At 42.5% G+C, this 16,185-nt stretch overlaps 1 protein-coding gene across 3 annotated transcripts in view; it reads right to left on the reverse strand.

Moving 5' to 3' along the window:
* Positions 1 to 2,100: 2,100 nt before the first annotated feature.
* Positions 2,101 to 16,185, reverse strand: part of LOC110973547 (galanin receptor 2a-like) — a 28,076-nt gene continuing 13,991 nt past the window's right edge. For 2 of the 3 annotated variants that reach the window (XM_022224440.2, XM_022224439.2), the window contains 2 exons: positions 8,063 to 8,301; positions 2,101 to 7,052 (listed from right to left, as the gene is read on the reverse strand). In XM_022224440.2, coding sequence (XP_022080132.1) covers positions 5,892 to 7,004 — 1,113 coding nt within the window. In that variant the 5' untranslated portion in view covers positions 7,005 to 7,052; positions 8,063 to 8,301 and the 3' untranslated portion in view covers positions 2,101 to 5,891. Of the gene's footprint in view, positions 7,053 to 7,862; positions 8,302 to 16,185 lie in introns of all 3 variants that reach the window. The other variant, XM_087148150.1, reaches the window with a different exon arrangement.

Consider the following 16,185-nt stretch of genomic DNA (forward strand, 5'->3'; position numbering starts at 1 on the left):
AATATCCCCACATTTTCGACACACTTTTTGCAGGGTACCGGGTGGGGTCAATGGATCGAGCCCTTAATGGCTGATGCCTGATGGTCTAACAACTGGCTTCCCCATTATGGAAATCGTTCCGCCGCCGGTGATCCCAAGCCTGGATAGATGTAAAAACTTTAAAAAAGTAAAAAACAAACAAACAAAACAAAACAAAACCAAAACTGACGATTTTTAATGATTTTATCAGAAATATGTCAGAAAACTTTATTCTTTTGAGAAATAGCATTTGAATAAAGTGACATAATTATAAATTGTCAACACCCTGAGCGTTTGATTGACAGACATGTCAATAAGACAATGGAACTTTAGAGGGCGCCCTCACGGGTATCGAGTTTGTCGCGTCAGCTAGCTCAGAACGAATCTCATGATTTATTTTTAGCGTGGTAGGAAGTGTGATTGTTTGAGAGCGAACTTAGACTGTCAACTCCAGCGGGGTATTAAAAGTCGCAGCTACTTTCAAATATATTACCAAAAGACATGTGATCAGTAATAATTAATGAGAAGATAAATTACCACACTGTGATTGTACCAAGGCCATGCTTTTTTTAATACCCCGCGGGAGTCCCATCCAGGGGAAAACAGAAAATATTCTCAGTGGTTTCATGACAAGGAAACTAGATTTAAACACCCATCTGACAACTAAATTGGCTCGGGACCAGACTTGCGGGTACCGAACATGGGTGGCCTTGTGTGCTGGTGGGCTACGATTACAGGGAACACGTGTTATTTGGTGATGGAAGAGATTACGTAACGTTGGCATCGATGTAGCTTCATCGGTCTTTCGTCATCGCTCTTTCTTCATCGCTCTTTTTTCATCGATCAAAAGAGATCGATCGATCGATGTAGGGGAACAATCGATCCATGAAGAGGAACGATCGATCGATGTTGAAGAACGATCGATGTGTTGCCTCCAAGTTTTTGCCTCTTTGGCGCTCCATATCCAAGCGCCCTGTTAAGACGCTGAGCTACGGTCGAAAGTAAACTCTACAGCGGGAATTGGAACAGCGAACTGTGAATACGATCATACGATGCAATCAGTTGCTGGAGAGCGCACTAGTGGCCATTTTCCGACGGTCAGAAATTTGTTACTTCTTATAAGTTCCTTAACATCATGTCTTCTGAACTCCAAAACTCATGCGATTTTCCTCAAGATATTGTTTTTAAGACGTCAAGATATTGCTTGCGAGAAAGACAGGCGCGACCAACACATTTAAACCGATAGGAAGAGTTCGTGCACGTAGCATGACTTTCAGTACAGCAATGGCAGTGGCGTATCCAGCTTTTGGTGTGTGTTTGGGGGGGGGCAAATTCAAAAAAGGATGCGGCTTCTGACTTATTTAACATGATGCTCAGCGAGAGCCTCAGCCTTACAATAATCCGTCGGGGGCATTAAAAACACGTTAGCAACAACAAGACTTTCACATATCAAAGATGACACCGCAAATACTTGAAAGCCTCGACGGCTACATTTGTCATTCATCAGGTCGTAATTTGATCTCCCCTCATTTGGTGAATAATTCCTCAACTGAGGCAAAAATAACATCAAATCAAGAGGAAGAGATCAAATTAAAAACAAAGATGATGAGAAGATAACAGGTCTTGCAATAAATAATTTTAACTTGCTCCTCCTAAGTGCAATACATGTATTTGTTGTTGGTGTCGGCGTCATTGTTTTCATGGCTGGTTTATTTGGAAATTTGCAAAAGTTTTGACTGAATTTTAATTATTAACCAATCATTCATTAAATCAATCATTATGAGCCCTACGACTCGCTGAATTGATATCGTTTTTAAACCGAAATAAATAAATAAAAAAAAATTAATAAATAAAAAAAATAAGCGACGTGAGCTTCGGCAGGCTTTAATACTATGTGGACCAGCGCACACTTTTGGTTTTTAAAGAAATTACAAACATCAAACGTATGCGTAATGGTGAAGGGAAACGGTGAATTCTGCTTAAGAATCCATGGAAATAGAAGGCTGCTATTTTTGACGAGTGAAACTTCTTTTTTCACTTGAGTACGGCTGAATTGAATATAAACTCATATATGATCGTGCCGTTGCGAAGGAATACAGTCAAGAGATATATAACAGGAATAATTTTGTACATTAAACTTTATTTTATTTACAACTATACCAAAAGATAATATATACAAAATACATAATATTCAAATACATGGAGGATGACATTTTCTCAGTGTCGCAAAAGTTTTCAACATAGTAATGCTTGAAATAGCTTGTGTGGACTTTTTCTATATGTGACCCACTCTGTTAAAGTCCCAAGTCTCAGGAGCTACTTCCGAGTTTGATTTTATTTTAGATTGAGGAATTTGAGCTCTTTCCTTGAAATTGATGTGCCACTCAGTTTAGTACAATGAAAATGGACGTTGTGTATACGTTAAAATATTGAGGATCCTTATTGCTTAAATAATGGGCAAGATTCTTTCAAAGGCCTTTTTAACTCAAAAGTGGTTCTGGCTACATGTGACTCATTTTTACAGAGCGGGTCACATTCTGACTGTATTAGAGCACGTGCGGGAAACAGGATGAACAGCGTCAGAGATCTCTAATCGCGGCGCCCTTTGCAAGGTAGCCATAAGGGTGCCCCCCCCCCCACAAATAGGCCAGAAATACTGCTATGTCCGCCGAGTTCATTAATAAAAGTTAGAGAGTCCTGAGAGCCATGGAGTTGGGAAATTGAAGAAATATGGCTCTGAACCTCTGGCCCGGACTCATTTTAGGCGTTGTCTTCCCTGGGAGAGAATTTTTCTCAAACATTCATTGGTTAACCCACAAAAAATTGAAAGGAATATGAAAGGACACTTGTCGAACATCATTTTTCTGTCCAGCCTGGACGGCTGTCAGAGTTGTATTTTGAAATATAAGGATTTATGATTGGTGTCTATGGGAATTTATTTTAGGGTTGCATCCATATTAGACAGAGCGATGACATTGATCATGTGATTCGTACTTAGTCTGTATGTATGTTCATGTACTTACAGTAAGTAAACAGCCTTTGCCGAACATTCACGTCCCTGTTTTCCACATGCAAATTTGGACAGTTCCTACATACAATGGTTCGTGAGGCATGAATGAGATCAGATTCATCGATGGATACGAAATTGTTTCATGTCTGAACTGATACACCGTTATGATGAAATTTCATATGCCAAAGAGATTTTGGTTGGAATGTGGGCAGGGTTCGAACGCATCACAGTTGGGGGAGGCCTGTATACATCTTATAATTTTGGACTTCGGAATCGTTTCTCAAAGAAGGATCCACATATCCATGCACATGTCTGCCTCATAACATGCAATTCATGTATCAAAGTCGTTTTGTTTGATTGTCGTTGTCACTGGATCCTTGTCAGCTCAAGATGGATATTTTATTCGTGAAGGGTGGAATTGGTTCCTTTCACAGTTAATTCACAATAGTGCACCTCCAAGAGTTGACGGTAACGTGTTGACCAATCACAAGGCGTGAAATCTGTTGACCCTTTCCAAACACGCATCGGGTCGACAGATTTCGCTGTGATTATTCAACGCGTTGCAAACTCTTGGAGGCGCACTATTGTGAAACGCCCGTATCGAAAAACTATTTATCACTTGAAAAGCAAATTGCACAGATCGTTCGGAATGACTTTCCTTGAAGGCGTAGGGTCAACAAACATAAGAGGTGTCGTTTCTTTCTTCAAATAACGATATGGTGTATGGTCTGTTCAAGCAATACCTTCTAAACGGCTTTAAACTTAAAAAAGCCGGGTTGGAGATTTTCCTGCGTGATTTATTTTCATTTAGCGGTTTATTCATTTATGTGAGTTTAAGAGAGTGCTATCCAACCTAACAATCACTAAATAATGTGATCACAGCAATGTCAAAGGCGTGGCGTATATTCGCCTCTCCTTATGTTTGGTAATGTCAAATATTAATTGTGCACATGATGCTTTGTTTTGAAAAAAATGAGATGAGATGAGATGATGAAATATCTGATTGTCGAGACATCTAAATGAAGCGTCATGATGGAATAATTAAAGACGAGCGTGAACAGAGGCGACTGCCCAATGCTGCCGAAATAATGTGGAAAAACAGCAACCATGAGAGCGGCCAATACTATACCGATCCCGATCAAAACCGTATCCTTATCCTTCGTTTCTACCAACCACTTCTTCTTTTGTCACTATTATCCTGTCGGTTTCGTGAGGTTTGAATTTAGGAACTGAACTGCTTGCCTTAACCGACGGGGAGAACATTGAATTTATAGTTAGAGCTAATGTATCACAAAGCTATATATGCCCTCACTAGATAGACATCAATGAAAGAAAACCCTAATGCATTAAAAGGTGGCGTCAGAACGTCATCATGTGCAATTACATGATAACTTCATCACTGACAACCACAATCACATCCCATTTCGGAGGAATTGTACTGATATTTTGTCAGTGAGATAATGCTAAGGTTGTATTCATCACTTAAGTTATTTTTATGCTATTGTATTTATTAATTAGCTTATAACATTCTATTATTAAAAACTATGTCATATTTCTGGTTAACGTTTCATCTACAGTTAACTAAGCGTAGGAAAATTACCGGCAATCTCTTTCAAAGTACAGAGGAGAACTGAAGTGGAAATGATAAGAGGTTTTTATAGAGTAATGATTAATTATCCGATGAAATAGAATGAAAATCCAAATTTGTGAATAATTAAACATTTGTGAATAATTGTATGCTGCGCATTTCTGTGTTGCTATGGAGACTAACGTTTAAGTCTCCAATGCACCGTGAACACCTCGAGCGTAATCGTAATCTGTCACCCTCGTTCTCAAAAGACGTTTGCATTCATCACGCTGTTCCCAATAAACCAAAGTCCCTTCCAAACATCGACGGGAAAGGGAACCACTATAACGTGAACCAGGGATTGATCAATGTTGATCTAAAGAAAACAGCTGACTCTTTCCTTTGCGCAAACACAGCTTGTTGATGATTAAGTGTTTTGAACTTGTTGGAAATGAATGATACCATAGTAGGAAGTATCCATATTAACTTCACTTCTGACACACGAGCCAAAACGTTCGTTCTGTCAATTCTGTAGCTAGTCTTTTCAGATGTACAGAATTCCGACATGCACCACAGATAACCGTAGGAAGTTTACTTTTATTCTGTTTTGTTCCAAATGTCCACATACATGTATCCTATTTCATGCGTATATGGTAGTCCAAATCTATGTATGGCTGCTCAGGAGCCAGACATTTAACGAACGTTTACAACTCGATGCAGAGAGTCATTCAAGAAAAGTCCAATGAAGTATTACGGATGTCTTTGATGCTACATGGGAGGGAATACGCAAGTATTTCATTGTATGAACATACCACACAAAACGTTTCTGAGAGGTAAGAGTAGAATATTTGTCAACGTTCATTCGGATGCAGTGATAATTATAGCGGTACAGCAATACTTGTATAATAATAATAATAATAATAATTTAATAATAGTAATTTATTCATTTATAAAGAGCAAATTTCATATGGATATGTTCAAATGCGATGTACAATGAAGACATTAAGCGTGGAACAATGAATACATTTAAACATGGTTGAGCCGATGGCATACAAGGGCGCTTCAGGCAGCAGCCAAACGACCCACATTCACCAACATCAGTAAAGAGGAGACAGTAAGAAGCAGTTACAGTTTTAGAGGTGGAAGGAAAACTCCAGAGGAATATTCGGGGTAAAACCCACAGCGTCAGGTAGGAACTGAAAACCCAAGCCACATGTGGGCCGGGCTGGGAATCGAACCCGGGACCACAGAGGTGGAAGTAATAGGTGCTCGAATTCGTAGACGTTGTCAAAGGAGTCACAGAAGATGTACGGGATGAGAAATGGCAGGGTTTGCATTCTTCACTTGAGGTTCGGGATAGCTTCCACGCGTGGTTAGAAACAGGGCATTGATCAGGGTAATCTGTGACAGTCCATTTTCGACACCAACCGTCAAGGTCGACACATCGCTAACTCGGTTCGATGGACGATCTCTGCAAATAATTAGCCCCTTGACCGCCAGCCTGAACTTCTGGTTTTTGAAGGTGTAGATGATTGGATTGGCGCAGGAGTTGACGAAGGCTACAAGGAAGAATGCCTGGTAGATGTCGCTAGATAAGTAATCCGGGTCGGTTGTACCAAGGTTGTAGGCCAGGAACAAGACCTGATCTCCGGACCAACACAGAATGAAGGTGACTACGACAGCCAGCAACATCTCGATGACCTTGCGCCGCGTGTGCAGCAAAGAATAAGCGGGACTGTTGGGCGATTCGTTCCGAGAGAGAAGTGTCCGAGCGTGCGCTCGTAACGCTCGTATGGCTAACACGTGGGCCACGATCATAACAATCATTGGAATGAAGAATTCGGCAATAAAGAGACCAGCACCCACGAACTTCTGGAAGCTCGCTGACGGGTAGGCTGAAATGCATGTGAGAGCCACAGGATCAATGCTCACACAGTAAATATTGAAAGTGTTCAGTGTTAAAGACAATAGCCATATACCGAGCGAGATGGTGCGAGCTCGGTTACCGGAGAAGAGCCTTCGGTATTTCAGAGGGTAGACGATAGCGAGGAAGCGCTCAACTGAGACGAAGGTAAGAGTAAAGATTGATGCCACGATGGAAGTCCACAGGAAGAAATCCGAGTTGATAAGCCGACAGTAAGTATGACCAAGTGCATTGTTCTCCACTCGGCTGAGATAAGGTCGAGGGATGATGTTAATTGATGTGAGCAGATCGGCGCAGGCAAGGTTTAAGATGAAGGTGTCGGTAGCGCTGCGCGGAAGACGCCGGCCGGTGCGTCGGCCAGTTACTCCTCGCTTGCGTGCGTAGACGGTAACGACGACGGCGTTACCAACGATACCAACGGTGGCAAAGATGATACGAAGGATGGTTTTCCAGTTTAACTCAATGGGTTCCACAACGAAAGCCATGGTTGCTGTCGAGACTAGTCACAGAGCGCATCAACACATCATGATCTCCTTTGTATAGAAACAGCAAAGAAAAATTGGTCATACATGTACAAACCGCACTCAAAATCTTATTTGTAAAGGTTCTGTAGTGAAGCCGTTTTTGAGCATGACAAGGATACACATGAGTAGATAGATCTTTTGGTACTATCCCTCCCTAACAAAAGCAGTTAACGAAAGATAGCTCTCACGCAGAACCTCTCTTAAGATGAAAATCAGATTTGTATAACGATTAAAGGCGCCTTTCCATATGGGCGTCAACATTTGCGCAAAGCGATGATTATCCGTCAAAATCGCTCCCGGGAGCGATTTTGACGACCGAACGCAACCCACACGTGTTTTATGTTAATGGAGTGTATTTTTGTGTCCGTGAAAGTGAAACGCATGAACGCATTGTATACACAATACGTCCAAAAAACGTACATTAGAAAGGCGCCTTAATGCTGTCTCTCTGTAGGTCCGTATAGGTTCCGTATCCGGATCTGTCTACTGCTTTTCAATAAACGCTCAGCCGCCTACGGACATGAAACACACTGAAAACGCATTCTTTCTTCAGCAAAGATTCATCTTGTCAAACTAACTCAGTTTTCTCTCAGGGAGTTTTATTTTTGACATTAAATAACAAAACGAGAAATCGAAATGTCTCGTTCTTATCAAGCCTTCGTCATATCGTTGTGCAGGGTGCGTGTTTGCCTTTCTGGTTAATTTGAAGCCACGGTTAACATTTTAGAAAATGCATATATATTTTAGGTAGCTTAGTTTGAAATTGTGATGATCGTATTCAGAAATTTATTCACACATATCGAATTTGGTTGTACTCACCAAATTAACGACTGTCACTATCGTTGGTTAAGATGGTGCGGCTGTAAGCCACAAAACGACGGCTCTCCACCCTTTTGGAATATTCATCTATAATACTGCTGTTATGAGATGTCAACCTCTTTCTTACAAGACAATCTACATTGCAAAACCATTGAAATGACGATTACTGACTGGCCACCACGGCAGGTAGACCCGCTTACCTTCAGCTTCAGCGTAAGGAGAAAAAGGGCTCACGTTTCCACGGACGGACTGTGATGTACCTCGGCGCGCTCTTGCATCTGACGTGTGATATGGATCTTTTACAGTTATATACTGTACGCCGTCAACAACAGTGTCATCAGCCTCGCTTTTCATTGGCAGATTTAGTGATGACGTTTTCAAACGATGAAGTCACATTGGCTACCTCCTCGGCTTAGTTTTGGCGCAATAAGAAAATTGCCTGTGGACCGATACAGGAAAAAAGTTATTCGTATATGGCTCCAATCAACTGTACATCTCCTTTGATTTGAAGACTTGATTTTTTTGTCGCGGTTAATTAGACATGAGAGATCTCGACAGAGATACTGCGTCAGCGTTGTCCAGCTTGACTCCACGGATGGACAAGTTCCTCAAACCAGCGCACGCAAACAAGCCGGGTTTGGGCTCATTTCCTTTGGCGTTGGATGTCTATTTGAAGCCGCGGGCACGTGTGTCCAGTTTCAAAGTCTGGACATGTCCCATGATAATTCATCGTGACAACCGTCTTCAGAGGTTATCGAGATAGTTGTCTTGTAAGTGTTTGTTCTAATGATCGTTATCCATCCCATTTTCCTCACTGCATCGTGGCACGAGGATCAGTCAGAGATTCTGTGTTGAAAGAGCGGTCTGATAAAAGCACGTTGTCTTGACATTAACAACATACAGCGGCAAGTGTGTACAGTGTTTGTATAATATCGAGCGGTGCATACCATTCCTATCACCGAGGCATACCACTCATGTCACGATCGTACTCAGCATTATGATGTTTAGAAGGCTTCATTTCAGTTCCGTACTCTATAACAATCCCCCTGACGTCTCATAGCCACTTGATATTATTGTTAGGACAGGTAGCAGTTGGTATTTGGATAACACAATGCCAGGGTGACGCGTCCATTAATGTCGTCGGAGCATGTCCGCGCCTGTTTGGAGTGGGAATTTTCATCAGGATTTCACTAGTGCAGATGTGGCAGAAAGTGTACTCACTTACAAACTGAGAACAATAAATTGTGCACAGCCGTCAGAATTGTAAGAAATAAGGAGAAATCGCAAATTTCACCGACTAGTTTCCACAAGGAAATGGAAAGTGTATAGCGTTCATGTTTAACATTTCCTGCGCATGCGGCACTCGTCAGAATTCTGCCTGGATTTGTCACGTAACAGTGCCAGTTAACAGATTGCAAGCTTTGGCAAAATAACCAGGATTGGTTGTTTATCCAAGTTTCCCTCGTCCCCATCATCACCCTGTATATAAAGGACAATTGCTTCCCGATGCTAGATATAATCTGCCTTGAACAGAAGGGCCCCTCATCAGTTAAAAAGAGCCATTGTGTTCATTTTGTTGGTAGTGATGCAACTGCAACGCGTGCATTTCACAGTCGTTTGTGAACCAGCGAAGTGCAGTTCCCCATCAAAGGAGCCTCCACCAGCTAGGAAAGTTGCGCCCTCTCTTGGTACCGCTCGGGGCAGATTTCTCAGAGCCCTTTTTGGACATTAACAATACTTGAGAAAATACCCAGGTCGACACTTCCGTGTACAATGATAATGCGCATGCCAAGAGGCATGGTTACCTTAACACTTAGCAACATCCACTCTTTCTTTAAAAAAAACTGGTTAAAATGTGATTAGCCATTGTTATGCGTTGCTGAGGACGATAGGTTCCAGTGAACCCAGAGAATTAATGAAAAGTACTAACATACATTGTCAACAAAGGGCGCGGCCGCCTGCACTGTTAACCTTTGTATTCTCAGGAAGGGCAGTTTGTGCAAATCACTTGGTTATGGGTCTTACGGCTTGAAATTACACTGTAGTACACTCAATGCTTGTGGTAGCAGCCACTTCCCATAGAGTTGCGTGTAATATCAAGCCCTAGTCAAGCGATTTGAACACGGCTTTAGATGAATCGCAGGGTATTCCTGTGTCGCCAGCTGTGGTACATGTACAAAATAACCGCAATCTATATGACACTGATGACATGCAGAGGAATGCGCGTAGTGGAACCGTACATGTTGACTGTTTGCACCGCGTGAGATTGCTCAGCTATTAACTAGTGGATGAGGGTAAAAGTCTCTTTATAGTGCTCTTTGCCTTATCTTGGATTACTTCTAACTAATACGGACACCTCATTTACGTTAATAAGTTACCAACCACCGGCATTAGCTAGCCAGTCACGGGGCAGAGAGATTCACTCGTGCGTGTAACAGCGGGGCCGCACTGTGGACGCTATTAACAATCTTGAATGAATTATGCCTCAGTCTGTTTGATGGTAAAACAGATAGAATACAGTCTATGTGAGGCTCCTTTTTCACAGATTGTTCGAAAATGCAAAATCCTTAACAATATGTATTTCCAAAAACGATTGCTAGTGCATCTTAAATTTGTACCCATCACCTCTTGTTTTACAACTCCCAGGTGACGCTTTTCTTGGTACCCGTTCGTTCTAAAACGGAATGATTCATTAAAACGGAGCATAGGAGCCAGTGACAGGTAACCCCTTCTGTTTTAATATTCCGCTCCTATATAGGTCTACCCACCGTCCCAACAGGGCACTGAGCAGGGCAAATGCGTGACCCACTTTTTGTAAAGAACCGTACAATGGACAGAATTCATCCCAATGAAACACGGGTCGACACTTCACGTGCTCACGACTGCGCGCTGAAATTACATGCGTGGATTAGGACAAGTCACCCACAGTGCTTTGCGTGCCCGTAGATGTGCCGTGTTTCTTGATCGACCCTTAAGTTCCCAGCGCCCTGTAGGGGCGGTGGAGGACGAGTGTATTATTGTATGGATGTATATATAGCGCCCCCACCAGACCTACCCAGTTTGCTACAGGGATAGGCACACTGCAAGTGATCTTTTGACGATGTGACAACAGTGTAAATAAATGCACAGTGGTGTACGCCATACACGTATACGTACGTGCTTACTCCACAGAAACCGATTCCTACAAACTGCAAACTCGTACCTTGGCGGTAGAATGTTTAATCACGATCAAATTTCCGCCCGCGCTGCTCAATTAGACGTTAAACATTAACCTTCGCCTATCTCTCCGAGGTAACAAGTTCTTTGGTGTCTTTCTTGATCAACAAGAAAGCAACGCGTTGCAGGAAATAGCGCGCTGGTTTACAAATTGAAACCTCACTTGACGGTGATTGCTGAGGTCAATTCGTCGTGTTTGAAAGACCCAAAAGAGTGTCTAATTGGGGTTCATGGCTTAAGGTCATCAGGTTCCCTTTTAAAACTATGGTCTGTGTTCCCTACACGAAATCACGGATGATGCAATAAGTCCAAAATATAGACAGAACGTCGGATTCTGATCTTGTTGTATATCTTACAAAACTCAAAGTGCGCCCTCTTTTGGTTTGAAGAGCATTAGAGCCTGTAAACCGAGGCCGCACCCGAGTGGCTAAGGCTGGGGAAACACATCGCTGCACGATGCAGTCGCAAGTACATTTCGTTCACAAGCACACTTTAATTATTATCCAGCCGGTTGCAGCCATAACGCTTGGGTGCAGCCTGACTAAATAAAAAACAACAGAGTACAGAATCCCAGGCAATCAAAACAATGCAGCATGCTCGGCAAAAATATCAACCGTCCAAAGTGCACGCAGGGACAAGGGAAGAAATGGAACGACTGGGGTGGCTTAAGTGCAGAGCAGCCGGTAAGATTGTCAGATAAACACGATGGCCCGTGACCATAATGAAATCATCCAAGTTCTGTCATGTCAGGAAAGTACACACACTCAACTGACAAGTTCTCCATACATGCTCTTCCGCTCATGTGATTGGATAAGTCCCGTGGTTGCCACCTGGGTAATTTGACTTTCGTCCCCCTTTTCCCTTCCAGTTCCCAAACAAGCAAGGTAAAGGCATATTATTTTATGCAATGAGCTGAAACTTTGTAGTAAGATGTGAGCACGTTTCCTTTCGACGCCGTGTCAACTACGCCAAAAGGCAAAAAAAAATCTACCTTTGGAACACATTTTCTCATAAGACCTAGTCAGAAACTGAATTTTTTCAACAATGCTACATACCCTACTCTGTAAAGGCTCCAACAATCTCTTGATAAATTGAATATTGAAAAGAGCCTCTATCTGTCGCCACCAATGTTTAACTGTGACCCCCCAGCCAACAACGTGCGTAACTGAACGCTCGAGGGTTTCAATCCTTAGGATGTTACATAATCTTGTTTCTGTGTCCACATATCAACAAAGACCCACAGACAGGAGTTCGCCACTGAAGTTGAGAACTCAAGGGGAAGAGACATGACCGGACAGTGTTGGGGAAGCTGGACATATGCAACGGTGCAAACTGAACAACCGATCGCATTTGCGGAGTTCTCAATTTCAGTCGTATTCCTTAACGTATTGTATACGCTTGAAACCCTTAATGGGACGGCACCAGGTGATTTTGAGGGTCGGAATGAAATCATAGAATAGAGCCTACTACGTTGGGTATAATCTGACTGAAATTGGGTCCCTCACGAATACGGTCTACTGATTTCGTACTAGACAGCGGCCTCTAGTGGCAGAAACCGACCATATTAATGGACCATGACGTAAACACACAACGGATTCGAATGAGTAACTTTGTGTGGGATTTTATCAAGAAAACCCAAGGGAAATCTTAACCATTGGAGAGGGCGCCATGTGCGTGCAACTACCTTTTCACTCACAGCCAACGACAGATAACAGATTGCACATCGTCTCAAACAAATTGAGTTATGAACAAATCTATCTTGTTCAATCCATGCCAACCCGATTCTTAATTCATCACTATGCCAACCTCGTCGAAAAGAGGTAACTTTGAAATCCCATTCTGTGACGAATTGACATTACTGTCGAAAGGAGAATCTGTTGTAAAGCACACGAGATTGTGGAGCTGAAAGCCGGCCATGGCGATCGCAATTACGAGTTTTTTTTTATATTCCCGCCAAATTACAGGACACCCTCTGACAACCCAGAAAATCAGGAGGGATAATCTGTAATTGAACATTGCCTTAGAAACCAGTTTCGTGTGCGTATGTTTTCCTTCACATGATGGCTCGTTGACAATGACGATGTAATGTTTTCGTGTGGGGCCGGCCGGGGACGTGTGCTTCGCTCGCAACGCGTTCATTATTTGCTGCGCCCCGGCACGAATGCTAACAGCGAATTAACCGAGATTTCCCATTCGCTGATTTGCCGCTAGCTCATCGCCGTCCACTTAATTCCTAACTGGCTGACATTATTATGTTTTCCTAGGACTAACCCATCGTTAATAGAGACTAATAGTCATCCTGTGGTTTGAGGCACAGAGATCTTCCTCATGTTGAGGGAAAGAGAGGGACCATCACAAACAAGAGAAACATAACTGATAGGGGCAGGCTCAATTGCGATGATGCCCGACAGGTTGAAGAGAACCGAGGCGTATTTTTACCTCCATACTCTTCCAAACAGCTTCACAATGAAGAACCCCAAACTGTACATTCTTAAAAATGACACATGACATATTTTGCAGTAATCTGATTATATCCAAACAAATTAATCAAACAAATATACAAACAAATTTTCACTTATCGTCAATAATTATTGTTCGCCGAAATGGGTTTCCATAGCAGGTTTGATTTCAACTACTACAGGTAACTGGAACCGTTGGCCTCGTTAGTGTATGGAGGAAGGACATCCTCCATGGTTAGAGTGTGCCCTTCAAATTTAATGATCAATCTCAACCTATAGACCAATGCGGAGTTTCATATTTGCACGGTGGCAAAAAACTCGGACCTCTACATTTCAATTGCTCTTGTTGCCATGGCAAAGTGATACGCAGTGTCTTAAAGATCATTGTCTTTAGCTGTAGGGAATACTGCGTTCCAATTCTTGAAGATTTCTCTTAATATTACACCCAACTGTTACAGTTTCTCCCCACGAGTGTTAATCATTCACGCTAGATCGCAACATGGACGCAGTTTGTTTGCAGAGCGCACGGCTTTATGGTTTTCAGGAGGGTTCCCATGTCAATTACCAGCGCCTGCTTTTCTGATGATGCCGCTTGGTTGCTCTCAAGATGCCTTCTGTCTCATCACCGCGTTTTGTTAAGCCGGTGTGGTGTATAAGGAGTGGTCCAAAACTACGTGGTTAAAATTGGACAGATTCCATAAATCTCCTGTCATTTAAATCTTTGACAACCCTTTCCAAAGATAAATTCAAGTCAACCCTAACCCCCCTAGGGTGTATGTATAGAATCATATTAAAATCGAAGGAATTGGGACTGTTTGCTGACAACTGATGTAATATCTAAGAGTTCCAACTCCCACGAGTGGCCTTTGCGTGGGTTCTTTGCTTGGATACTCAAATCAGTTTTAAGTAAAAATACCAAGAACCCACGTTCCGAGAATTTTTTGGGGAAAGTAAGGCCATACACTGTTTCCAAGAACAACCACCGATTGTACCTTCTGGTTCATTCTTCAGCGGCAAAGGTCACGTCTTATTTACTTGGCTACGCTGGGGAACAACACGTGTGGCTATGGAAGCGGCTACAGCCATTTACCATGGACTTGAGTATTGTAGCCAGTCACAACCACGTAGTTCGGAAGCAGCCACAATTTTTCACATATCTCCTTTATTGGCCATCAGTCGTGGTCAACAATTTGGTAAGCGTCTTGTCTGGCTGAATTGGTTTTGCTCCTGTACAAAAGCTACTGAAACAACAACAAAATGATATTTCTGTTTACTGCTGTGTGTCCTAAATGAGAAAACCCTAAGTGTTTTACGTTTTAGAAATAATTAAGATCCAGAAAGTGGGACTGACCAAAAGGAAAGGAGAGACAGGCAGATCTTCCTTGAAGGAAGTTGTTCCTTGTCTAGGAACGGAATGTTAATGTCATGAAGAATGCGCGAAGTTGACGACACGCCACAAGAACGCAGTGATCAAAGTTGACAAGAAAAACAAATTGAAGTGTTTGGATGGAAGTGGTTTGGAGCGCTTGACGCACTTTGCAACAATTTCAATCTGATTAGGAAGGATTGGGGGTCTGAGAGGGATAAATGCCAACTACTGAGGTAGGCCAACACGTCCATAGGTACAGACTCCGAAGGTCGAGGACCCACTGCTCAGGCAATCAGCTGGACCGGCTTGAGCGCGATAATTGCCCGCGTCCCTCTGCTCCGCGACTCGCTGAGAGCCCTGGCCACGTTATCGTTTACCCCATCTTCATCGAAACAATACTTTTCTCTCGCAGATGCTCAAAATTGCCTCTCATTTATAACTGTTTGGATAGCATTTGTTTTCCTTGGCAGGTCATTAGTGACGATGTTGAAGTTGAACCTCTCTGTGTCAAAAGTACAAACGCTGCCACCATCTCCTCTTCGGAACTCTTGGCTGAAATCTTGCTTTGAAGTGTGTGTTAAAAAGGCTTTCACTGGCTACACTTCCGGTCATAACTTCATTGCATCAGTTAAGCTCAACTATGCAAATTTGAGTACCAAATTAAAAAATACAACGGACAGTTTCATTAACGTCCAATTTTACCATAGGATTTTATTTGCATGGTGTAAGATTGAGGGGAGTTAAACTTGACGGACGTTGGTTCATGATTCAGGAAATGTATCTAATTTCAAGCCTGATATTTTCAGAAATTAATTTAATCACAAAATTTTGCAACGCATCCTTTACTTGACAGATAACACCCTTCATCGCCTTGACAAAGATGGTAGTTACATTTAATCTTCAAAGTTTTTAGTCTCTGTGACAACAATCTCAAAGATCGGCCGTTTCCTGCCTGGTGCATCTTGTCTTGATTGGACCATTTGTCACCAATTTTGGGTGATGGTTTTGGTCGTCAACATTATCAAGCGGATTTACACTATGATCATTAGCGGCCACGGTAGCTCAAAGTTCAAGCACCAAAAAGTACAAAAATAAATAGAATAAAAAGAAAAGTAAAAAGCAGAGAGTGCGAGAAAACCTTCCCCCATCACCGGGAGCTGACAGGCGGCACTGCCATGTTTACTCTTCCACTCGACTGCGTCAAGTCTCTCCCCCTGCCCACTCAGTTATCAAGCTCTGTGCATGCCAACGATCATGATTTTCTTGGTAACCCAAAACG

The sequence above is a fragment of the Acanthaster planci genome, linkage group LG17 (genome assembly GCF_054643075.1).
Source record: "Acanthaster planci isolate LZ-2023a linkage group LG17, COTS_SCS, whole genome shotgun sequence".
NCBI classification, from domain to species: Eukaryota; Metazoa; Echinodermata; class Asteroidea; order Valvatida; family Acanthasteridae; genus Acanthaster; species Acanthaster planci.